Raw genomic sequence first — 26,650 nt, forward strand, 5'->3', positions numbered from 1 at the left:
ATCAATAAACCCAGTTTATTTAAGAATTGAGGTTTTATATATATTATACATAACATACATTGCATTGACATGGGACCTTTAATTTCTGATATACAGCCATATCCTTGGGGTTGATGACATGCAGTAAAACTGGAGAATTAAAAGTTCTCTGTCTGTGATATAACAGAAAATTGGAAATTAATGTGTGTCTATTACATTCACAGTTTCCATACATACAATATCAGAGTGATAGTTTTCACTGGTTATTTTCAGCTACACGTATGCTGCTTTTAACTGAAATATTCTATAATGGCTCTATATTTTAATTATTTCATATTTAAATTAAGTGGATGAAGAAAACTCCCTAACAAAGGTTAAACTTAAGCTCTAGGAATATATACATGAAACAAATATACATGAATTCCATATTATCTCTAGAGTAGCTTTTTTCTATAATTTAACAATAATACGCCTAAAAATAATTGTTATATTTATAATATTTATTCCACTTCATTTTCATTTATAAAACAAAATTTAAATAGTATGAACTATTACAACATTAACATATAACTCAACTCTTATAAAACAACCCGAAAAGCATTCCCCTATCATAACAGATCTGGTTTGTTTGTAACAGGCTGGTAAAGAGCTCCCTCTAAATAATCATCCTACATTATTGTTTGAACAATTTTTTACCAAGTCCTAACAATAAGAACCAAATGTTCTTTTTCTCCAAGAAGCAGTGTTCTTGGGCAGCAAGCTTGTACATGAAAATACAGCTATCCTAACTAGTTCTTCCCTAATATCTTTGATAGAAATCATAAGTTATGATCATTAAACCACCAAAGCAAGCCCCATTCTTCTTTACTGTACTTTTCTAAGCATGATATTGTTCTTATGTAACATCAAGGGATTGAATTCTAAGGCCCACATACCTACCCAATCTCTTCTTCCTGTGCCAATTGCCAATAATTGACAAGCCTAATGGAGATCACTCACTCAAAACCTCTCAAAGTAACCTGTCTAGCATAAAAAGAGAACTATGCCTTTGAACCCTTGAGGTGGCATCAATTTGCAACTTTGTTCAACCCTTTCTGATCACCTCAGGAGGAAACTAGTAGCAAAAAACATATTTGGACATTTGAATACTTTGGCTATACTTATCACAAATACAAACTTCAAGCCATGCAATGGGGTCACCATCAGAGTTACCCATAAATTTTCAAAGGAATCTCAATGGTAACTTCTGGACATGCAAAACCCTAACATGCAGCCTTGTATTAATTGGGTTTATCACGTTTTCATACATTAAATTTTATCCTACGTAGATGCAATTTTGTATAAAGGAAACACAGTTAATTTAAAGAAAAAAATACACTATGTTGCTTGCTTTGTGCTATGGTATTGCTATAGATCAAACACAATATTGCTTTCACAAATGTAGTCACTCAAAATAGATGGAGATAAATTCACAAAAGTGAGTCTAGGGAAGGAAAATTAACACTAGCAAAATCCTGTGGGCTGTGAGGGATAATCTGCTCTCATATTTAAGATTTATCTCAACCCTTCAAATATTGAGTCATCTCACAAATTATACATGCTTATGTCTACATTAAAAAGTTTAACAATTATTTGCGGTAACATGACAAATGAGACATTGCTGTAGTACTCTGTACTTGAGACAATTTAGTTGAAAATAGGGATAAATCCACTTCAGCCTTTTCATTGGAAAGTGCAAGCTGATATATCCATGGAAGATAAGGCTGTTTAAAAGGCACACAAGTCTTATCAATCAAGACAGATCACTGCTTCCCTTTGCTGTTCCTAACTATATCCATCCCACGGAAGACAGGATTAAGTAGTCAGAAATAAACCAAAATGTTAACCGAGAATGAGATAGGAAAATGACAAATACTTCATCCAGCCATTATTCATCCAAAAGCGTGAAGTGAAAGCCAAAACAATTTCCACACAGTGGAAGGAAGAGTTAATTGCTGAATTTATATCACTGGCCCCCAAAATGTTCACTTTCACATCAGACAATGACTTCTCACTTAGTGGCAAGCCCAGTGGTCAAAGAGCTGTTTGGGTAATAAGGATGGCATGTTTTGATCAGGTGATAGCAGCTTTTATTTCCAGTAGGCAAACAAAGCAAAGGACACTGCTGTAGAAATGTTTCCAAAATGAGTCAAGGAAAAAACAGTCAACCAGTTTCGTGTCTGAAGAAAGGGTTTAAGGCAGAGTCAGCTGCCAACTCTCACTTTTATTGTTTGCTTGTACTGCTCAGGCTTACCGACATACATCGGCATTGCTTGACTTTCTGGATCTTCTTAAGTCGAAAAGGTGGGTCCAGTTCAGGGCACTCTAGCTCCACTGTGAAGGAGGTGACCTTCTGAGGCTTGCAAAAGGCACACGACTGGAAAGATTCCTCCTCTTTTTTTACATGCCGGGGGATATAGAAGGAATTGCACTGGCCATAGCAAAAGCGGTTTATAATTGTGCGGCTAAGGCAGCCCTCCTCACTGACAGTCTGCCGTAAGGGCTGGGTTTTGCACCAATCACTTTTCAGATATTTCCTCTCTGTAACCACCAAAGCCTCCTGGCTGGAGGCCAGCACTTCTTTGTTCAGATGTGGCCTTCGGTCAGAGTTATTACTTCTGCTGCCTTTGTAAGGGGAAGGGATGGCTCCCGCAGGACGATTCTTCCTGGGTTCTATCACTTGAACCAGAGTGGACATGAGAAACAATGATAAAGCAAGTTTCCAGATCATCCTGCAATAAGATACCAAAACAAGGATAGATGTTATCCCTCTAGAAAACAGTCAAGACATCATGTATCATTCTAAGCATTTTAATTCTGCGGGTCTTATTCTGCACCCACAAAGGATTTTTAGGAAATAACTCTGAAATAAATAAGCAATTGAAAATGGAAGAGCAGAATAGTATACCTTTAGGACTTTTTTTTTTTAAAGAAAAAAACTGACTTGACTTCGTTAACAGCATCACTAATGCATCTTTTGGGGGGCTCAGAATCTGTTTTAGATAGATTACTTCAATCCAAAATTTATTTTTATTTTATTAAATTTATTGATCTCCTACCTTACCACAGAATAACCCTTAATAGTTCACTTCAGTTCTGGAATTAAACTTTTGAAAATATCAATTGCACATTCATAATTAGAATATACATCATATACCTAGCAGAAAAATTACTTTGCAATTAAACCAACTTGTGACAAATGTTCTCCTAAAATATCACACCATTATACTGTATAGTTGTCCTATAAGAGATTGTAATCAGCAAGGCTCCACCCTTTTCAAACAGAGGGGTTAGACAGAGCTAATTATAATGTGATTATAAATATATAATCATGAATATATAATATGAATATAGTAAAAGAAGTGAAATGAACAGAGTTAAGTTACCAGGGCTCAATATAATGGAATCGGTCCACACCATTCTTCCCAAGCATAAGGCCAAATACAATAAGAATGATGCTTATATAACAAATATTTCCAGATGCTTCAAGTAGACTCTGTGTTAGAGTCACCTGAGATGGAATCGGACAAGTATCTGCCCTCGGGCTTTCCTTTTGGCCATGTACTATGCAGAGAGACTGGAAGAAAATGATTCTCCGGCATAAAACTGAGACTGCTCACTGATTTGCATAATTACAGAATTTAGGAGCACAAGCACAAACCTGCCTTAGGTTATTGTATATTTGGGAAGGGAGGTATTTTGCATATGGAGTTGATTCACAGAAGAGAATGTGAGTTTAACTTAGGATGTGAACGTTTTGAAGCTACTTACCTAAGCAGAAAATTGATGCCAAAATCTTGAGCCATTCACTTGACCTTCTGGAAGTAGAATGGACTATTGTCTTAGTATCCTGCAAAGAAAATAATCATTAAAAAAGATAGTGAGCACAGCTATTTTACCAACACAATTTTTTGCATAATTTAAACTATTTATACATTAAGTTTGACTTATCCTAATTATGCTTCTTCAGTGATCTAAAATCTTGAAAAAGATGTTTATTTCTAGCTGTTGTAGAATCAAAATCCAGCAGAAGTCGATGAGCTTCTCTTGTAAATAAGTGTGCTCAGGATCACAGCCAAAATGTAAAATGATTATCTCCATCAAAAGACTCCAGCCAGGCTTCAGAGGAATCATAGCACTCTATTTGCCTAACACTCAGCTATTGTGGCCAAAACCATTGGATCTCAACTGGATATGCAGAGGCCAAATTCCTTTCCAATCAGCTAATCACAGCCTTCTCTGGAGATGCAACTGAATCTAGTATTATTCCTTTCCTTCCTTGTTGCCAGACCGAAAAATATACAAACAATGAGTCAGAACTTCATTTGAATCAAAGCTAATTTAATTGTTCTAAATTCAAGTGATTGGAAAACAGATAGACATCATTGGTTTGGATATTGGGTTTTCCTATTTATTCATATGAATCCAAAAACCTAATGCAATTGTACAGATTATTGTAATGAAATAATCCTTCCCTCCTTTTTCTTTCTAGCGACAGAGCAGAATTTTTTTAAAAAAAGTATTAATTAAACATCTTTGCACACAAGAAATGCAAATGGTGCAAATGCATTTTAATGAAGTATTTAACAAAAGCATTTTCCTCATTCTATATCAGATTTTAAAAGTTCACAAGAATTCTGCTTTTTGTCTATTTCTCATAGGTATCTTTGTTAAGAGTTTTGCCAAACAAAAAGCTGGACTACTGCACTTCAGTCAATTTAGGATTTCCCTTGAAGACCATTAGGAAGCTTCAGCTGGTGTGGTGCATGAGACAACCTGGATAGTTATTCTAAAGTTCCCACACATAATGCATTTTCTTTGGTAACTGAACTACACTGCACTCCTCTGGAATCTATATTGATCCCCAAATTCAAGATGCTGGCTCTATCTTTTAAAATTCTACATGGCTCAGGATCAAATTGTCTTTATGACTGCCTTTTCCAAACTAAAACTATCCATATGATCAGACTGGAGAGAGAAAGCTTGATGAGAGTCCCATCAAGCCTTCTCAATACTGGTTGAACTATGAAATATTTTGCCCCCACATGTCTGGACCACCCCATTTTTGCTGGACTTTAAAATGGTCAGAGAGATGTGCCTATTCAATAGACTATTTGGTATGAGGACTCGCTTCCCATCCATACCCTGTTGGCAGAGTGTCTTTTGTTTGTACTGGTACTTTCACCAATCCCTATTGGTGAATATTACTCAGTGTCCCCAAGCCACTGTGGACAACAGTGCCGGATCTCAAAAGTAAGTTAGTGATTTATCTTAGGTTGACTTCAAAATAAAATGATTCAGAGACACCCATAGTGGGTTGAAAGATGGGCAGCTATATAAATGTTTAAAATAAATGCAATAACAAAATATATGTGAAATATATGAATATATTATAAGTTTTAATGGTGAAATCAAGAGGATCAAATCCCCTTAGAACTTTTGGAAGAAAAATATTAGAAATTCTAGGTATAATGAAAGAGTATTGCAAATCAGGAAAGTACCATCAAGGACAAGAATTTGCCAATATAGTTTGAAAACAGAATCAATATAATCAATCAATCAATACAATCTTTATGAAAATATTATTCCATCAGAAATTGAAAGAACAAACATCTTTGCACACAAGATATCCAAATGCATTTTAACAAACTTATGATTCATAGCAAGGAAAATAAAAAATAAAACAATTATTTTTAACACCAAGTTCAGATGCATTTGGATTGTTGGATTACAAGGTATCTATGCATGAGGTGACATTTTTATTGTCATCTCATGTGTAGAGGTTGCCAAGGTAAAGGTTACCAATGCAGTTTTAAGACTTTATTATTTGAGAATTCTTGAGCTCTAAGGTGAAAGTAATGACTGCTCTAAAACTATCTGATTAGAAAAGGTATCTTGTGAATGAGAAAACAATGAAGAAATCAGTGCAATATGCTACTCTGTTTTTTTTTTAAAGGAAAAAATAGGGAAGAATACTTAGGAAGAAATATTTTTAAAACCACCAATATTGTAACCCTCTTAAAAATAAAATTAATGTGATAGAAGTGTACAAAATTATGCAGAGTGTGGGGAAAGCTTCTATTTGTCTTTCCCTCAAAGAACTAGGGCCCAGGCTCACCCAATGAAGTTTAATTATGAAAAACTCCTAATAGATAAAAGGAAGTCAATTTGCTAAGACAAAAATGTAGTGATGCCTCCCACTTGGATAGCTTTAAAAGGATTAGGAGGATTAGATTATCACTGGCTACCAGTCGTGATGACTCCAGATTACCTTCAGTATCAGAAGCAGTAGGGCTGTGATTATCTGTTGCTGGAGAACATAAATGGGAGATTTCTGCTATGTTCACATTGTACCTGCACGTTTTCCACAGGCATCTGGCTGCTGCTAGCTACAATCGGTACACATATCGGATAAGTCTTTGCGTCCGGTCATGCTACAATCATTGCTTTCCTTACACTAATGATCAACAACTGGAAGCAGCAGAGATTGTGCAGAAATTCCACATTCTCACAATTGGCATTAAATGGCGGGGGGGGATCTTAAATTTATAGTAGCCTACAACAGAGGAAAGTTGGCACACTGAGGAATTAGAAATTAGAAAGCAGAGCCCATGGAAGTATCTCATGGAAATGCAATATGTAATAGTCAAAAGGAAAACAATAGGAATTGTCTTTGTATGTGTTTTTGGCAAAGATTCCTCTCTGTTACCTGTTTGCCAAAAAACAATCTTAGAAGATTCTGCATAAACAGCAAGCACTCTTATAAAAAATTTAATAGAAACTACTGTGATTCAATATTCAGATTATACAGAATGCAGACTAACAGAGTTGGAAGACCTTGGTGATCCAGGAGACCCTATACCAGGGCTGTCAAACTCCCACCCCGCGGGCCGGATGCATCACACGCTGGCCACGCCCACGCCTGGTTTAGCAAAGGGGGGGGGAAATCCTGATACGCCATGTGACGCTGCGGTGATGTGAGTGTGACACCCCTGCCCTATACCATTTCAGACAAGTGGCTGACCTGTCTCTTCTTAAAACACCCACAGCACCCGCAACTTCGGAAGGCAAGCTTAGCTTAATTCTGTTTTGATTTTGTAGTATTGGAGGTTAGAATTTTATGAAGAGTTGGGGATCTTTTAGACTTTGATTTACATTAGTCTGGAAGGTGAACAAAGAACAAAGTAAAGTATAAGTAATAATCAGGAAGATGCACCAGTAACATCTATCAAACCCAGTGATTCATCATTCAAACTAAAAAGTAAGACAGTCTTGGAAATTTTAATATTAAAATTTGAGATTCTTGCTTATTCTAACTTTTGCCAAATCTCAGGATACTATACTAAAGTCTCAATTTCAGAATTGATGAACATCAGCCTTTTAGAAAGGAGCTGACATGGGTGAGATCAATGAACTTGGATCCAGCTTGAGAAGCAGTACTTGCTCCCACACCAACCCTAATGACTAGACAACGTGGGGATAATCACCAACTCCTGAAAATCACTGTTCAAATATTAGAAGAGTTATATGTACCTGGCAGACTGTATTGGCAGCACTGCTTCCTAAAGCATTACAATTACTAGGCAAGGCTGACAAACATCTCTTTACCCTGCTATTATTCAAAACACAGTATTACACTTCAAGAATACCTCAAGCTTTCCTTTAAATCTCAGTATTGGCAGCTGTCCAAGTTACAGGTCAAATCTTCCAATACTGCTTTGCCTGAACTGTAAGGCTTTAAAACAGCCGCTTCATACACAATGTTCAGCCAACATAATAACATTTTAAATGTGGTGAATTGAAGATTAAACAATTACAATTTTAGTTTTCTAGCTCCACACAGCACAATAGTCCCATCATGTCCTTACTTGCTAAAATAAAAAAAAAAAATCTATTGGCCATAGTATGACATGGATTCTATAATACTTAAAATGTTGCTGAAGAATGTCGCCTTAATATTTATGTAATGCCTAAGTTATGTATTCTGTAATATGCTGAAAACTGCCAGAGTTCTGTTGCATAAGTCAACCTTTCCAAACCTGTTAAGACTACAATTCCCACAGCCATCAATTCAAATGACTAGGAATTATGGATGATGTAGTTCCAACAAATTCTGAGAGTATCAGCTTCGAAAGGCCAAAATAGAAAATGCACCCACTCTTTATTTACTCCACAATTTGTGGGGAGTGAGGGCAGGGGTGAAATTCAGCAGGTTCTGATAGGTTCTGGAGAACTGGTAGTGGAAATTTTGAGCAGTTCAGAGAACCGGCAAATACCACCTCTGGCTGGCCCCAGAATAGGGTGGGAATAGAGATTTTGCAATATCCTTCCCCTGCCACACCCAAGCCACGCCCACCAAGCCATACCACACCAAACCACACCCACAGAACCGGTAGTAAAAAAAATTGGATGTCACCACTGGATGAGGGGCAGGGAGATGCCTTCTGCTGGGAATGCCTTCTGCTGATTATGCATTATCCTGGCTCAACCTTATGATAATGGCTAAGATTATCTGTTTCTGTTTCAATCATGGTTTTGATTTTAAACAGCCTTCCCCTGCCAGCCTTTCTCAACAGTGCCCATGCTGCTTGGGAATTCTGGGCTCCATAATCCCAGCATAACTGTTGGAGGAAGCTGAATTATATCCAGTAAATCCGAGTCAACTATTCCATTAGTGCTGAGCTTCTGTTCTCTCTGTTAAGACAATGTATTAATTTAAACATCCTCTGACCTACCTAGAGGCATAAGATCATTTTAACTGAATTCACACATTGCATAATAAACCATTGTTTATTTAGCTAGAGAAATTTAACAGAATTCACTGAACCATAAATTTATAAAGTCATAATATCTGGCTTCATACCACACACTAAAACAAAAATCAAACAAATTATATTAGGGTTCAATATAATATGAGGTCTCAGTCTGTAATTTGAAACTCATCTATACTGTCTTATAGCTCTTAAACCCAAAGCCTTTATTTTTTTTTTTCTTGTGCAAGGAGGCATGTGTTACAGCACTCTTTCCCCAAAAGGGAGAAACCAGACCAGAGAGGTATGAAGTAAAAATGGCTTGGGTGAACATTCCTGTAATGTTTTGAATCTTAGTTACAGTACAAGCAGAGCTTTCAGAAAGGGCCATCAAAATAGTAATTTGGAAGATGAGTGCTACAACTGTGGTTGATGACTGGCAGGCTGGCAGGCTGACTGGCAGGCTGACCAATGGATGCATGTCACACTCCTTCTAGCCTCCTATAGCCAGAGCTGTATGCAGCAGATCTCTAATTGCCACAGATGCAGACACAGCACTGAATCTTAGTTTCCATAGAAACTACGATTTCAGGAGGGAGGGGAAGACAATATGTAGTGATACAGAGTACTATAAAGTTTTTATTGGCACATTTGAAAAAATTGGCCAAGTAAGCAGCAATAAAATGTTATACTAAAATGAGCACTTTTCTCCAGTTTTGTAGGAGAGAAATAGAAAATGTCTAGGAAAGAAACAGCAAGCTATTTCTGATTACACATGTTTATTACACTGGATTAAATGGGTTTGGGATAGCTTTCCAGATCTCCTGGGTGTCTCCTCAATGTCCCCTGTGGCCAACAGGAATGATAGCCCAACACATCCAAAGGGGAAAAGTTTGGGAAATATTTATTTAGAAAATGTCTTCAGATACACCATACCTTTCCTTACAATGGTTTAGGAAGTTAAAGAATCATATAGCATGCATCTTCTCCGGTAGATACATAAGCAGAAAAGATAAACCAATGAGAAAACATATATCCTATTCCTTCTCTAACCACCCATCCTGAGCCTTCCTCTCCACGTACACGTTCTATTGTCAGATAGTTGGTTTTTGATGTTCTCTAAATTTTCTAGATTTTTTCACCTCTATCCTAAAGTAACATTTCATCTGTCGAAAATGCAGCACTGTGCCCTCTTGCATCCTCCCTTGTCCTTCTTTTCAACTTACACAACTTTAAATACTACAGAGATAGATTAATTCTTTAAGGAAAAGCAGGGAAGGGGCACAAGAACATTCCTGATTAAATATTAAGAATTTTTAACTTAGCCACCAGACAGTCTGTTGGCTGCAGCTCTTCAGAGTAAGCAATTTATTTTGCTAAGAAGAGAACTGGTTTGCTCAGCTTATCCTTTATTAAACGAAAGAGCACTCACATTCAGAGAGATCTACTCTTTCAGAAGCAAATGAAGCCGTTTAGATTTGCTATGATGAAAGAAGAGTGATTGTTTAATATGCTTTATGAGTACTTCAAGTAGAAAAGGGGAAGATTTCATTCAAATACAGGCTGATTTTTTAAAAAAAAAACATTGCCCAACAGAAGACAGCTTTGCTTGTGTATCAGCACGAAGTTTTAACAATCAGATGAAGCTAAACAGACATCTGGAGAATGGTGATTATGACACTGAACTTCTAGATGACAACAATCCAGAGAAGAACTTAACATTAACATGATTTGATATTATACTTCTAAAGACTTCCCGTATACCTCAGATCTATCTATAGATCTATCTTCTGCCAGAGAAATAGTGCTAGAGAGAAGTAACACGTACATTTGTTTTTGTTATTTTCATTCTGATTTCCTATACTCTGTTTAACAGTAAAATATGGATGCATGGTTCGCGCGCTGACTTTACTTCTTGCCAAACTAAGGTCAGTATTTTAGTTCTTGTTCCTGCTCAAGGGGACAAAATCCTGGAGGTTTTTCCACCTATCCTATTTTTCTATTGTTTATTATCCTGTTTTTGTTTTATGATGTTTTGTTTAAAAAAAACCTGAAGCACTTAAGAATGGAAGGGAAAGAATTTCCTCATCAGAGAATTCTGAGTGATAACTGGGAAAGTATGGGGGTGGGTGAGTAGGCTTTATTTCATGTATCAGCATATTTTTAGGAATCACCCAACATACAGGAATGCACATTTAAAAATGAAAAATTTCTACTGTACTGTATTTCTATCCAATCTCAAACATTAACTATGTTTAATATTCCACACAAAAGCACCCATTTAAATTTATGAATGTAGTAAACAAAATCAATTAAAATATTAGCACCTTGACTTAACGGGCTCCTACAAACTTTGTAGCATGGCGTTCGGTCTCTTCCCCACTCCATTCATTGCCATTACTATAAACCTCAAAGTTTTCCATTCATCGTACTTTCCTAATAGTTGGAAAAATGACAAAATCTGAAACCAATTTCAAAACATGGTCTAATATCCCATCTCACTCTGAAACTCTTAACCACATTTTCCTAATTTGGATACAAGAGAATGTTTAATTGAAAATTTCCTGGCATGTTACGATATTCTGAGAAGAGACAACAACAGGATGAGAACATAGCTAGTTAGCTAAAGGGTACTGATTCATTCAAAAGTCCTCTTTGAGTCAGGCATGTTTTTTTTTTAAATATCCATGTTTAATTTAAGCATAAAAAGAGGTATTTATCAGAATAAGACTCAAATAAAACCACATTAGCTTGAATGCTAAACCCTTCCTTCTGATCTCATGTAACAAAAGTCTGTGTATTGATTACTGCTTTGCCCTTTCACTGCAATGCCTGCAAGTTTTTGTTTTCTTTTTTTCCCCCATTCATCTTAGCAAATGCCGTACCAGGCGAATTGTTGAAGCAATGCAGAGCTGACCCTAATCTTCCTTGGTGCAATGCAACCCCCTGTACAAATGAAGAATTTAGTAATGGTACCACTGGGCAGTAATTACAGCTAATCTATTATGAGCTATAGATCTATTATTAGATCTTGGTTAAAACGAAAGAGTGTGTGAGTCAAAAGTATAACAAAGGGACTGATTTTTGTGAACAGTTCAAGAGTGCACTAAAAATCAAATAAAAAAAAATAAGTAAAACTATTTGATTTCTCTTTTTATTTAAACTGGGAGGACAATGGGAGCTTACTAATGAGAATTATCATAGGTGAATCTAAGTGCACCTTCATATAGCTCTGGAAATTTTCTATAAGACTGTACAAGGCAGTCACTAAACAAGGATTACCTGTACACGGTGAGTTAGATTCACTTTGAAGAAGAGTACTGTGCCATTGAAATGATATAAACCTCTTCATCAAAGCAAAGAGGGAATGCATTTACCACAACAAAGCACTCAATCTTTCAAGCTTCCGCACTATTGGGAACATTACAAGCCCTCTCCTCACAAGCCTTCTATCAGTATCAGGCTTGACACAGCTAAAAGGCTGTGAAGAGTCTACTTGCAGCCATCTCCACCAATATGTGCCTGTGGCTTTCATTTCAGAAGGAGGCAGAGAGGTGACTCCCAATCAGCCAGTCAGGCTACACACACAACAGAGCTGAAGGAGTTTTCTGAGTAGGGGCTGTGCCTGTAGAACAGCCTCCTCCAGCTTTAGCAAGTGCCAGCAGATATTGGAGGGGCTGTGAAGCACAGACAAGCAGAGCCACATGGCTGCTTCACTTTGTTCTTAGAAGCCATGGGGCGCCATTGCATCTCAGAGCGACCTTTGAGTGGGTGCTTCATTTGAATCTTCATCAGAGCAAAGCACCTCTTCAAAGAATTCTGCAGCTCTTTTGGGTATTCTCAGAGTAAGAGGCTTTTTTAAATGACACATAAGAAAACTCTAAAATCTGGGCATATGACAAATTGCCTCACCAGCAAGGCCTGCTCTCCAAGAGTAAAGAAGAGGACCCACCCAAGAAACTTGTAACCTTACTTTATGTAACATCGATACTCCAGAACCCCTACACTCTGTAATAAATTAATCACTCCTCCGATCAATTTCAGGAGGAAACTCTATTTGTTTTTTTTAAACCTGCACAAGAGAAGATGGAATAATAAATGCTGGAGTATTCTGCAGGGTTGATATACAATAATTAACCCCCTTCTTGGCAAATTAATTAAGTACATTCTGCTTTAAATTACAGAATGCGCCAAATTCGAGCCTTGGTAGTACAGTGGTCTAAGGCACCCTGTTATTAAGCTGGTTATTAAGACTAGCTGCCTGCAATTACTGCAGGTTCGAATCTCGCCATGGCTCAAGGTTGACTCAGCCTTCCATCCTTTCTAAGGTAGGTAAATTGAGGACCCAGTTTGTGGGGGCAATAAGCTGACTTTGTATAAATATACAAAAGGATGAAGGCTATTGCTGAGCGCATTGTAAGCCGCCCTGAGTCTCCGGAGAAGGGTGGCATATAAATCAAATAAAAAAAAAAATCAAAGTCCCTTGGCAATGATTGTTTTCTTACAAAAAAGACAGGGTGACCATCCACAGTGCTTTTGTAGCTCCAGTTCTAGAAGGGCTACAGACTAGAATTAAAAAACAGGCATTTGAGTATAATGGATCCTGGATGGAGCACAAGCTCCTCTCCCTTGAGAGTTCTTAAAATGGGAAATAACTTCATTTCCTTCCCAAATTTATAGCAAAATTAGCATTTGCTTCAAATAAATGAGCAGGAGAACAGAAGAGAATGTGAAGGTTCACGAAATGATAACGGCAGGAATAGAAAACGGTGGAAGGGATTGTTTTCTGGTGCATTGGCCTGTTGAATAACTCCTGTATCAAAAAAAAATTACATTTTTAAACTTGTTTTTACAAAGCAAGTCTGCCTGGCAACCTCTGAAAGCATGTTTTTCCTCTTCCAAACCTTGGTAATCATGAAATTATCAATCAGTTTGGAAAGTACAAAACACATTCAAAGAGAAGAGAAGAAAAAGAACGTAGCCAAAATAGAATGGATAGCTGCTGGAAAACATCTTGGATAGCTTTCTTTATATTTGTGAGTAGCCATTGTAGTCAAAACACACTCCTACCTAGACAGTAGTGAGAGTCCAGAGATAAGAGCAAATTAAAAGAACCCCTAAATTATGTACAGTTTGTGTTGAGATTGTGAACAGTTCAAACAGGGTTCATTTCACTCTAGGCTGTGTCCAGTATTTCACCCATTCCCAACAGAGAGCTGAAAATGTGTCTTGCTTGGGCACTGGGTATGTTTGCTCTTAAGAGAATAAGCCTAAAGGAATCCAGAAGGAATGTCCTAAATGTGTCTTATTAAAACACTGATATTTTCTTGATTAAGTTATCTCTGTAAGGAGGTTTTGTAAATATATACGAGAGAGATTTGGGTAAATATATGTGAACTCTGGCTTCAGCTTACAGACACATTTTAAAGTCAGTCAGATGAGTTGATAGGAAAAGGTGACCTCTACCGAAAAGGAGGGCCTGGGTGATTATTACTAGAATTATTTGCTATTAGTTTCTGTTAAGGCTGGACTACCTAATAATTTAGGGAAAAATTACTTTCACTCCTAGCCAAACTCTGAATTCTTTTATTTCTCATCTTATATTATTTAATTGGGGGTAAATTCCATTGAACATTGAGGTGAAATGACTTAGTTCTGATTTGGCATGTATAAGATTATACTATAAACCTTCAATTACTCCTCTCATTTTTCTATCAAAATATGTTAGTCTTTTTTTTCCACATAATATCATATTTGGGAGGAACAGTTGTTGTAATTGAGAACTAGTTTGGTCTAGTGGTTAAGACACCAGACTAGAAAGCAGGAGGCCATGAGTTCAAGTCCCACATTAGTTATGAAAGTCAGGCTCTGGGTGACTTTGAGAGAGTCACTCTCTTTCAGCCCAACCCATCTCACAGGTTGTGGGGCGGGAGGGGGGGAGGAGGAAAATAGGTTGGATATGTTAGCTGCCTTGAGTTATTTGTAAAACAATAAGGGTGAGACAAACAAACTAACAAATAAAAGTTATTTCTAGCAGCTTTTATAACAATGTGAGAAATAAATTTCACTACTGCCTATGCTACAGCTTACACCAAACAAGCCATGCAACTATGTCTTCAGTTTTTCCAGTTCTCTTTCCTGCAGAGGACATAAAAAGAATGTCACCAAGATTCATTGCTCCCCAACAAAATAAAACCCCTACTGTACTGATTCAGAATAAAAAACGAATCCCTCTAATAGTGTTTCGATTATAGGGATTCTCCCAAAGATACCTTTGCAAATGCAATAAATACTTTCCCCCTGTTGCTTGTCACCTTCTTGCCACTTTCTCCCAGCAACAGCCGTTGTTGTAAAAGATTGGTTTATTCAGTAAACTAAGGTTTGAACGGACTTTGTGTGTGCTGTCCGTAGCTGGGGCAGAACACAAAGGGATCCCAATGGTGGTAAGAGAATTCAGGGCTGTGATTTCTAAATTGGGAAATGGTTCCAACAGATCTCAGAAAAATATCTGTCCAGAAGAGGGCAATTCCAAAATTCTGTGCAGAACCTTCAAACGCCCAAGCCTCTGGTAAAGGACCCAAGACTGAGAAAGACACATACTACCCCATAAGGGTGAGAAGGGAATTATATAGTCAAAAGGTTTTAAACAGGTATTTCTCCAATGGAAGAAAATATGTATAACTCAAAATTGAAATTTTTGATGCTCTCTGAGCTTGGTTGTTTGCTTACAGATGTTTCATTACCCAATGGTAACTTCAGTGCACTCAGGAAAGACCACACCAATATTATCTAGTTGGGTAATAAAACATCTGCACACAAATGATCAAACTCAGAGAGCACTACAAACGCCACTAGTATTTCTGACATTTTATATATTAGGATCATAGGAAAGAGATAGTGTAGGGCCACATCTACTGTTTTCTGAAATTTCATATTACATGCAGCAATCAAGAAGCGGGCAGGGAGGAGAGAGCTGAGCATCATAATTTGACTATGGGTGGTTGGGAAAGAGGGTTAGCTCTCAGTTGTATGTCCCCAACTGTTTGACATTCAAATGCTAGATGCTAACAATCTGCTTCCAGAGAAGCAGCTTTCTTTTGGTTTTTCTTTCTTTCTTCCATCCCTAATGTAGACTTTTCTCATTTAATCTTCTTCACATACAATGGTCACATGTAACATCCCAAGAGCAATAGGCTGCCCCACCCCAATCCCCCAGTTTTTAGAGGGGGACTATATGGGGACAATGTTACTTCTAACAGAAAGTTGTTTTATAACAGACACAGCTTTTTAAAACAGTACTTGCAAGTCTGGGCCTCCTGAACTTCATGAGAATGGGGTCAATACTAAATGGAGCTCTGGTGGCTCAGCAGACTAAAGCACTGTTATTAACATCCACTTACATCTGCTGCCTGCAATTACTGCAAGTTCAAAGCTCACCAGGCTCAAGGTTTACTCAGCCTTCCATCCTTTTTAAGGTAGGTAAAATGAGGACCTAGATTATGAGGGCAATAAACTGACTTTGTATAAATATACAAAAGTATGAAGGCTATTTCTTAACACATTGTAAGCCTCCCTGAGTCTTCGGAGAAGGGCGGCATATAAATCAAATTAAAAAAAAAAAATGAAGAGCCAGGTCATGGTTGTCCCAAAGGTGCTTTTTCAAGAGGCAACTGGACTTCCTGTGTTTTTCCTTGAAGACATTTCACTTCTCATCAAAGAAGATCCTTCAGTTCTGGCAGCCATGAATCAATTCTCATGTTACAGATTTGCTGTCCAATGAATGATAATGTCAGAGCTTATTGCAAACTTCTGTGCACAGACTATCTTGCTGTGATTAAATTTTAGCCTGTTTCACACATCCAGCCTATAAAAATCTCCAGATATTGCTTCAATAAATTGATTGCATTTCTGGCACAGCCTGAGGTAGCAAGATACAACTGAGAATCATATTATCAACATATATACAAAGGGAGGAATTGCAGGGTATGATCCTGTGGGTCTAGGATAATCTACCATGGCCAACTCGCTGCAGGACAATTCGCCATGGACAACTTGCCATGGGACAAGTGTTACAGTAATGTCAACAAAATGGTGGACTAGAATCATCAAAGAAAGGCTGCAAAAGGAAGGGCAAAATGACATGTGAATGACAAAAAAAATATTTTTTAAAATATTTTAAATAATTAAATTGAATTGTTAAATTGTCCTGCAGCGAGTTGTCCTGCAGCGAGTTGGCCACAGTGAGTTGGCTGTGGCAAATTGTTCCATTCCGTGATCCTGTGTATTGTTGTTATTTTGTTTTTAAAATGTGCTTTAATATGACTGCATTGTTTTCTTGGCCTTCTTGAATTTTTTTTCTATTTTCTACTCCTAGAGTTTCCTGAAGGTCTCATTTGCAAGTACCAACCAATTCTTAAATTAGTGAAGTACAATGACTGAGTGCCAGTTTGGAGTACAGGTAATCCTCGACTCATAAACATTCATTTAGCAGCTATACAAATTTGCAATGGCACTGAAAAAAGCAACTTATGCTCAGTCCTTGCACTTACAATGTCATAGCATTCCCACGTTCCTTTGATCAAACTTTAGGCACTTGGCAACTGGCATGTATTTATGATGGTTGCACGATCCCAGGGTCATGTGATCACCATTTTCAACCTTCAGCTTCTCACAAGCAAGGGGGAAGCCAGATTTGCTTATTGACAATGTTTCACTTAAAAACTGCAGTGATTCACTTAACAGCCATCTTAAAAAGGTCCTAAAGATGCGCGTAACTCACTTAACAACTACTTTGCCTAGCAATGGAAATTCTGGTCCCAACAATGGTCATAACAGTGATCTACCTGTATTAGTTAAAGGCAGTGGGCTAAAGCCCAGAAGACCATGAATACTAGTCCTGCTTTAGCCACAGAGCCAACTGGGTGACTTTGGGCCAATCATTTTCTCTCAACCCTAGGAAAAAGGCAACCTCTGAAAATCATTCAAGAAATCTCACCAAGAATCAGCGTGAAGGCTGTACAAATAAGAGTACAAATAAGAACTGCTTGGTGAACAATACAGGTCAGTATTTCATCACTTAGTAAAAGTCACTGCAACTCTTCCCCAATTCTTGTTATGACACAGATGGAGGCTGTGTTTAAATACAAAGATATTCTGGAATCAGGCTTGATCCTGACGACTGCATCAACAAAACCAAGTCGTGTTCTCGGCAACAATTTGACTGTGGTTTGCCACTGCTTTCTTCCAGAATGGTGTTTTGATACTGTTGGTTTGTCTGTTTATTTCCCCATCTGGTCTACAGTTGTAGAATTTCTTGGATGTCTTCTGTCAAAGTATTAATCAGCCCTAACCCTGCTAAACTTCTAAATCCAACAAGTCAGCAGGTGCTACCATCCACAAAGCTAGCTAAGAAGCTGTATTAAGATGTGACTCAAGGGTAATCAGCTCTATAAAAGTCAGCAGGAAAGGAAAGATTGTTTCATTTTCAAAAATAACATACAATATGAAGAAATGAAATAGGATAAGAAAAAAAAATCAAAGAAGGAAAACAAGGTTTTCTCTCCTGACTCCTAAACCAGCCGCCTGGCTCCAAAATGATTCTGGGCATATTACAACTTAGAATGTATATATGAAAGCAAATACAATAGATATAACTAAACTGGAAGAGCAAAGTATTCAAAACAAGTCCAATCAAATCAAAACAGGCAAAAGGACAAAAGGAGGGCCCACAATCAATCAGCCTGTCTAAATCCTGGGAGAGGAACCAGATCTTCAATACTTTACTTAAAGCGTAAGTGTAGGAGCCACACGGATGGCAGAATCATTCCCAAAGAGAAGAATCATAGCACAGTGTTTCCTAGGATTTTTTTTTCATTGACAGCCATTTTTGTACTTAGCCTAAAAGTTCCTGGAACCTGTAGCATTCCAGACATTTGATGATAAATTGATGTATTGTATTTCTGTAATAAACTCTCTGGTTTACAAGTGACAACTAAAATAGTTATAACGTAAATGACAAAAATATTGTTAGTAAAAAAGCTAATTAAAATAGAAACTAAAAAAATTGCATTAACTGAGAAAATATTAACTAGCACAGCAAAAAATAAGATGGGGAAGAAATGGAGGTAGTGACAGATTTTATTTTCCTGGACTCCAAGATCACCGCAGATGGGGACTGCAGCCAAGAAATTAAAAGACGCTTGCTCCTGGGGAGGAAAGCTATGGCAAATCTAGACAGCATTCTGAAAAGCAGAGACATCACCCTGTCAACAAAAGTGTGTATAGTCAAGGCTATGGTTTTCCCAGTTGCAATGTATGGCTGTGAAATTTGGACCATAAGAAAGGCTGAGCACCAAAGAATTGAGGCCTTTGAACTATGGTGCTGGAGAAGACTCCTGCAAGTCCCTTGGACTGCAAGGCGAACAAACCAGTCAGTCCTAGAGGAGATCGACCCTGACTGCTCTTTAGAAGGCCAGATCCTGAAGATAAAACTCAAATACTTTGGCCACCTAATGAGAAGGAAGAACTCATTGGAGTCCTAATGCTGGGAAAGACTAAGGGCAAAAGAAAAAGGGGACAGAGAACCCAGTCACTGAAGCAGTAGGCGTGAGCTTAAATGGACTCCAGCAGATGGTAGAGGACAGGAAGGCTGGGAGGAATGTTGTCCATGGGGTCGCAATGGGTCGGACACGACTTCACAACTAACAACAGCAAAAAAATAAATGATGACAAACTTAGTTATCAAATATTCCCTGTTATCTTCAGGGATGGTATTAAGAGAAGGTGGCAATCTTATTTATAAAGTATTGCATAAAATATCTCATAGGGCCATGATTAAGACTCCACATTTCCTAGCCTTAGTCTCCGCATATCACAGAAGTGCAAAAGAAAGAGGAACCTTTCCTGAATGGTTATATAGGATGGGTTGATTCTCCTTGAAGATGCTTCTGAGAGTGCCTAGGCTATTTAGGACTTTATAGGGCAAAACCAGCACTTTGAACTGCACAGCGGACATCGCTGGTAGCCAATGCAGAGCCCACAACATTGGTGCTACATGTTCCTGATGTACTGAACCAGTACATCCCAACATACAGGCTCCTGCACTTTGACCAATTATAGTGTTTGAGTGGTCTTCAAAGGAAATCCCATGAATAGCTCATTGCATTGGTTTAAATGTCACTGGTGCAAGATCTTCTTATTCCAGTTGTTGCTGAATATTTCAAAAAGCTCTGATATGGCCAATGGGAGGAATACAGAATCCAGAGTTTCTGACCAGACTTATTTTGTGTACTTTATAATTTTCTTTGTTGGCTCTCTTCATTGTTTTAAGCTACAGTCATTGAACTAAATGTGCCAATTGCTATTTGATAGAAAAACAATCTAATTTTCCATAAGAACAAGTAATGTTTCCTACACAGCAACAAATCCAAACAACATAATACCATCTCCTACATATTCAATTTCATTCCTCAAGCAAACTCAGAAACTTTGCTAAAACACCAGTGGTTTTTTTTGATAGTTTGATATCATTAATTATTCTTCCTGTTATTACTACATATATTGCCTTCCTACCATCAGAACAAATTGCAAGATAACTCTACTATATTCCTCACATCTTATTAAATCAGCTGCTCTAAGCTAAAGAACTTCACTTATTCTATTACTCAATTACTCCCATTCATCTTGGCACATAAACAGTGTGCCATCCTGTGCTATGTTTTTAAATCTGAGAAGCAGTAATGTGACCTCTAACTTTGTTCTTTAAAAATACTCTTATACAGATACACTGCATGATTTGGTAATCCGCAATAAACCCAAGTTTTCAGACTATTCTCTTTCAATTAGACAAGATGTCAGTTCTACAACTGCCACTGAACTATAAGGTTCTCCATACATTTTCAGTATGGGTATAATTATATCATAGTTACTTTTGTTTTTGAGATTGTTTATCACTTTTTCTTCTTAAATATTAACCCCAGTCATTAGTTCCAAGAATTAAATAATATTGGAAAGCAACAATAAAAGCAGGATAATTTCAGAGAACTCAATAAAATGATGTTACAAATTTCAATCTTTGTGAAATCTGGCACAATTGTAAAGGGCTGGCTATAAATGTCAACATGAACAATCTACAAAATGAACTGTAAACTTCCTAATATTGCTTGTCCATGTCCCCACAAGTACAATGTGTGTTTATCAGTTTCCTCTTGAGTTTAGTTTGACTTTCAATGTCCCTTTAACTCATAGTAAATATACCCCTGAACTCCCTTGAAATAATACATTTTACTTGGAAAGAAATGATGGCTACGTCCAGGAAAGAATTTGTCTTGTATAATATAACATTTTCCAATGAGACTTCAAAACTTCAAACATCATATTATTATAAAAAAAGAAACAAACTTGGTCTATAAATGTTGGATTTAGATTGCCTATAATAACCTCTCTAGATGAAGACCTCAAATCTTTGATGAATTTATCTTAGGCCAGGGTTCTCCAAAGTGATCAATATTAACTCTCAAGGTTCAATAGGAGTCCCCAAGGCATCAATAAATGGCTGCGGATCAACAGGAATATTCTATCTTTCTATACCTATCTATCCATCTATCTACAATGTTACATTAGTCAGGAGTGTACAATGCTAACACAGAGTAGTTATTTGGCTGCCTAAGACTGCTAGCTGTTTGATTCACGCTTGACTGAGCCTGAATATACTGAATATAATGAACCTGAATATACTGAATATAAATAGACTGAACCTGGAAGAGTGTAGTGATTTACACTCTTGTGTAAATTGTGATTTAAAACTCATTCTCCAACCAAATATCAATGCCCTTGTTGTCACTCATCAGAAGCATCATTCCCATTAATGATAAATATATATTAAATCTTATATTTTTCATATTTAAATATTACCTATTTTAGGGTTATTATTAGAGTACTATTAAAGTAATATTTATTAATTATATTCACATCATATAAGGCTAACATCTTAATTGTGTCATTGTTTACGGTAACCTACTACTGTAGTTTGGCCAAAAGAGAAAAAGGAAGAATGTTTAGCTCTTGAGAGTCTTTCATTACAGTCCTATCTATACTGGATATTCGGATATACTGCTGGTTGTGCAGAATATGCATAAGATTACTCTGGAAAAGTAACATTTCCATATGACTTTTGATTTAAAAAAAATATTAACTCAATTTGTTGGGCTCAAATTGAAATGACCTATAAGCTCTGCAAATAATATATAAATTTGCCTCAAGAGGTCTGACATCTCTTTCCCAAAAACCGCACAATGACTGTGAGACTACACAGAATTTAACTGAAAAAGCATGTGTGGAATTGAACTTAAGAGGCATCAAGAGCATTTTTGTAACACCATTCCAGACGCTATACTTATAACCAGGCAAAAATTTACAGGGTTTAAGACTTAATAAGAGTTAATCATGGTTTCCCAACAAGGAAAAATAAGAATACGCAGGTTTAGAAAAATATTTAAATTGAAGCATAACGGGAACAATATGGATACAGAGATTTTCTTTTGCCACAATAACAACCCTCCACCTCATGGTAACTCAGTGAATTACAAAATAATAACTAGTAGAGTAAATTTGGAGAATGATTAAGATGATGGCCTAGAAACCAGGAGACTGAGTTCTAGGTTTCTCTTAGGCATGAAAGCTGCTGGATAACTTTGGGCCAGTCAACCTCTCAGCCCAACTCACCGGGTTGTCATTGCAGGGAAAATAGGATGAGGCAGGAGTATTAGGTATGTTCAATGCCTTGAGTTATATAATAAAAAGATGGGATAAAAAAACCTAAACTTGAATACATGCATATAATAACTTCCCCAATTCATAAGCTTAAAGGATATGGTGATATCCAATAAAATGATCCACAGATGGTAGGCACCAACTACTTATAATTGTTGTTGACTTCCTACAATAGGTGTATCTTTGCTGACGCAAAGACAGCTATCCTGAATGATTGAAGCCACAAGGCAGACAGATTCACAGGATTTGTCTTGAGTTTCCTGCAGATCTGCTAACTAAAGCAATGAGGAGCCACTGAAAATCTCCCTGGTGTATTTAAGTATTTTTATTACTACTGTCTGTTTCATATGTGTGTGCCCCTATGTATAAGACACAGAAAAGGAAGAAACTAGAGGCTTGTTCTTACTAAGGAGCTTCACACCTTTCTTGTTAACTGCAGTTTATCAGATGTGCAGCTAAAACTTCCATATTATAATAAGAAAAGACAGAAAAATCTGATACAATTGAAGAGCGAGAAGCACTTCCTTCTCAGAGAACCCATTCCTTCATCAAAGGGATCTAAGCAAACACAGTCAAGATTTGCATATTTTCTCATTACATAATTCCCTAAATAAATTCAGCAATTATATAAAGCAGAGTTAGCAATTTCTAAATAAAGTGATAGCTAAATTATCTGTTGGAACACAAAAAAACACTCCATTGGATAGTTTATGTTCTCTTGTCAGGACCATTCCTTTCCCTTCTTGAAGATCCTTCATCCCTAAAGGAACAGATTCTGAGTGGAGGAAATAAGAACCACAAAGGAGATATTTATAAAGGAAAGACTCATCCCTTTCTCTCAGGTTATTTCCTCTGCTCAACAAAACTTGTCTTCTGCAGGACTCTCCCATCCAAAGGAAACAGATTCAATTTCAATGGTATCACAAAACTATTTACTGTTGTTTTATTAAATTGGTTGTTCTAAATGTTCTAAGTTATGGTCTCTATTTTTAAAAAAAAAAAAGTTTAAAAAAAATAAAAATCTGTTGCTGATGCAAATTTCTGACATCATTGACAGACTAATTTTAAAAAATCTTGAGAAGATATAGCTATCACACTTAACATAATTGCTATATTAAACATTTAGCATTAACACTGAACAAGACTTCCTCTACTGCATCCCTGAATAATCAGCTCTCCATAGGAAAGCTGACTCTTGAAAACATCAACCATAGGTTCATTAATCACTTCCAGTTTTAAGTCGAGACTCTCACATCATTTTCTAAAATATATCCAAGAGCTTCCAAAAAGTTACATTACAAATATCCTATCAGTCCAGTGCTAGATGAAATCATTTAAGTGATGTCTTCTACCTAATAAGTGTAGTTTTAACAAATGTGTCCCATGTTCCCCAGTTAGCTTTGGGAACAAGCAATGTATTCAAAAGACTTACATTAGAACTCTTGCATCTCTACTCCAAAGACAGTCCCACTGAGTTGAAAGCAATTCATCTTCTGAATTATTTACTAAAAAAAAAAAGCCTTTGTTTTTAAACTAATAGCATTTGACTCCCAACTACTTGAGTTGGAGGATTCATATATATATGACAAATCAGCAAATCTTACAGTCAAAGAATTAAGCATACTAAGAGAGCCAGCTTTACAGCTCTTTAGCAAAAAACTAAATATAAGCTCAAAGGGGCAAAATATATATGCTCCCAGCTGCAGTATCTTTCACTACACCTGAAAATGCTTGGGATCAGGTGTAAATCATTTCAGTTTCCAGCCCACAAGTTTTAAGGTCTATGGATTGGGTTGGCCATTTCCTTATCAGCCTTCATTCAAAAGTACTTTCTTTGTCTCTACTTTCAAGTTTATAATAAACAGATAACAAAAGGAGAAAGGCTAGAAAAATATACCCACAGAGGTTAAAGCAAATTACATTTGCTTGGTTTCAGTCCACAGCAAAACATACCAGAACAATGATTTCAACAATATTTGTTTCCTTACCTTATTCAACATGTTAAAAAAAAAGAAAATAAACCCCGCAAAGAAACACAGTGCCTGCATTGTATTTGTGCTGGTGGGAAGTCAAGAACCTGAACGGATGTTAGATTTCATAGTGAATTAGCATGCAGCAGCACCACTGTGGTCTGATATGCAAAGTGCTAATTAAGGCCCAGTGAGTGGACCATGCACCTGTTGCTATTTGATTCGGAAGGCATTGTTTGGATTCCTGTAGATTTACATCAAAAACCATTTACTACAGCGATTGGAACTGGCTGGAACCCAGGTTCAACTTACAGTATTCAAGAGGCTTTCAAAGTGAGTGCTTGTCCACATTCCCATCCTTCTCTCCTTCCCTCCTCCCTCTTTTCTCCTTTAAGAAGATTGCTTTCTTGAAAATAAAGTCAAGCTATACATTTTATCCTAAAACCTTCCTTAAAGAAAGCTACTTGCACACTCCTGCACCTCAAATTAAAACATTCCCCAAGTTTCTGTGTAGGACAGCTTGCTAAATTTTTAAGTCAAATTCAAAAACTATCAAATTTATTTCCAATTTAAAATGAAAAGTTCCTCCCCGTAGCAAGGATGAATTTCTATCCCTGTAACACTCCTGGTCCAAATCGTTAAAATCACATTCTGTGTTTCAAAAGCCTATGATGATAAACTGGTGTAAGTCCTTAGAACTTTTTTTTTTTTAACTCCCGGGGTTATTCTTTTTAATCCTGATTTAGGATTAATTACCAGGCCTATCCAAAAATCATTTAATCCTAAAACCGGGTTTACCCCAAAGTACTCTGTGTGTGTGTGTGTGTGTGTGTGTGTGTGTGTGCGCGTGCGCGTGTGTGTGGAATCAAAGTGAAATACAGTATTATAAAAGCTTTAGCCTTCAAGAAGAATGGTCTTCGGCTACGCAACGCAGCCCGATCCACCCCTTTGCTTCAAACAAACCAGGATGTAACGCTGTGGCTTACACGTCTGCCTGGTAGTTCATTATCTTAGATAGAAGCCGTGATTTTGATTTGAGAAACGCGAAAGCCTGAAGGGCGCAGGGCAGCTCACGAGCAGAAAGAGGGCTGGGATGAAATATACACTATCTCCCCCCCCCACCACCACCAAAAAAGAGGGGGTCGAATCTTCCCCAAAGGCGAAGGGGAAAAAACACGCTTCTGACCCTTTCTTTTATTGGGGGGGGGGGGAATTCCGATGCCCAAGCGCGTCTTATGCCTGCCCCGAAGAAAGAAAAAGGGACTCGCGTCCGCCGGCGTCTTGCTTCCACGCTTCCCCTCTTCTAGTTCTAAAAAGGCACCGCCGCCACCTCCAAGCTCCTTCGGACGGCGCGGCTTTACCTGTCAGCTGCGGAGGCGGCGGCCGCCGGCCCTAGTTTTTCTCTCTCCGGTTCGAAGGAAGAGCTTTTCGCTGGGTTCCTTTTCCAACCCCGAACGGCTCGGAGACCCCCGAGTAAGTCGGCGAGTGCAGTGCTCCCGGGACGCGTTTTCCTTCCCGAGGACGGCCGCGGTGCCACGCTTCGCAGCAAGCCAAGGCGGGAGAGCCGTGTGGAAAAAGGGCTGCTCTGACTCCTCTCGGTCACCGCATGGGGATATTGCCGAAGTCTACGCTTTCTTATTGGCTCCGGTCACCAAACAAATCACACTCGCCTCCCCCTTTCGGAGCCGCTCAAGCGCTCCCCTCAAGTCCCTCCCGCTCGCTCGCCAGCCCGCTCGCTGCTTTCTGCTCAGGAGGTTGTTTCTCCTCCTGGTTTTTTTTTTTTTTGTTTTTTTTACAAACGCTGCGGCCGCCCTCCGGTCAGGCGCGCGCGCGCGCTGCTTTTTCTGGGTTTTTTTCACGCGTGTCCGAAGGTTCGCTTTTAATTCACCTGCAGCCCTCGAGTATCTTGTACCGTTGGATCCGCGGGGCTTGCCTAGAAAACCATTCTGCCTCCCGTCCCCCAAATCATTCCTAAACTTAAGTTTTCCGTCGTCATCATCATCCTCAAACTGCGTACCGTTGAGGGAGGAGAAATAGATACTTAAAAAAAAAAAAAAAAAAGCCAAAGGCTGCCCGAAAGCTTTAAAAAAAAAGTGAATTCGGGGAGGGGGTGCGGGGACTGTTCGTTGGGCTCGTCTGTGG

The 26,650-nt window shown here is 37.9% G+C and overlaps 1 protein-coding gene across 2 annotated transcripts; it reads right to left on the reverse strand.

The window, feature by feature from the left end:
* On the reverse strand, window positions 1-26,443 carry GREM2 (gremlin 2, DAN family BMP antagonist). Of its 2 annotated transcripts, none has more exons than XM_034428276.3 (3): window positions 25,870-26,443; window positions 3,790-3,868; window positions 1-2,750 (listed from the first exon to the last, which is right to left on the reverse strand). In XM_034428276.3, exons 2-3 carry the CDS (start codon window positions 3,822-3,824, stop codon window positions 2,243-2,245), a joined length of 543 nt encoding a protein of 180 aa, XP_034284167.1. In that variant the 5' UTR covers window positions 3,825-3,868; window positions 25,870-26,443; the 3' UTR covers window positions 1-2,242. The 2 variants fall into 2 exon arrangements, with proteins under 2 accessions (XP_034284167.1, XP_034284168.1); XM_034428277.3 differs by lacking the exon at window positions 25,870-26,443 and adding an exon at window positions 23,971-24,043.
* Window positions 26,444-26,650: the final 207 nt, after the last annotated feature.

Source organism: Pantherophis guttatus, chromosome 1 (genome assembly GCF_059756535.1).
Source record: "Pantherophis guttatus breed Tessera chromosome 1, ASM5975653v1, whole genome shotgun sequence".
Lineage (NCBI taxonomy): Eukaryota > Metazoa > Chordata > Lepidosauria > Squamata > Colubridae > Pantherophis > Pantherophis guttatus.

Excerpts from the sequence above, each read along its gene's own strand:
- GREM2 (XM_034428276.3), bottom strand. The coding sequence starts at position 3,824 with ATGGCTCAAGATTTTGGCATCAATTTTCTGCTTAG. Across the intron at positions 2,751-3,789 it reads GGCATCAATTTTCTGCTTAG|GATGATCTGGAAACTTGCTT; the intron begins GTAAGTAGCTTC and ends ATCTTATTGCAG.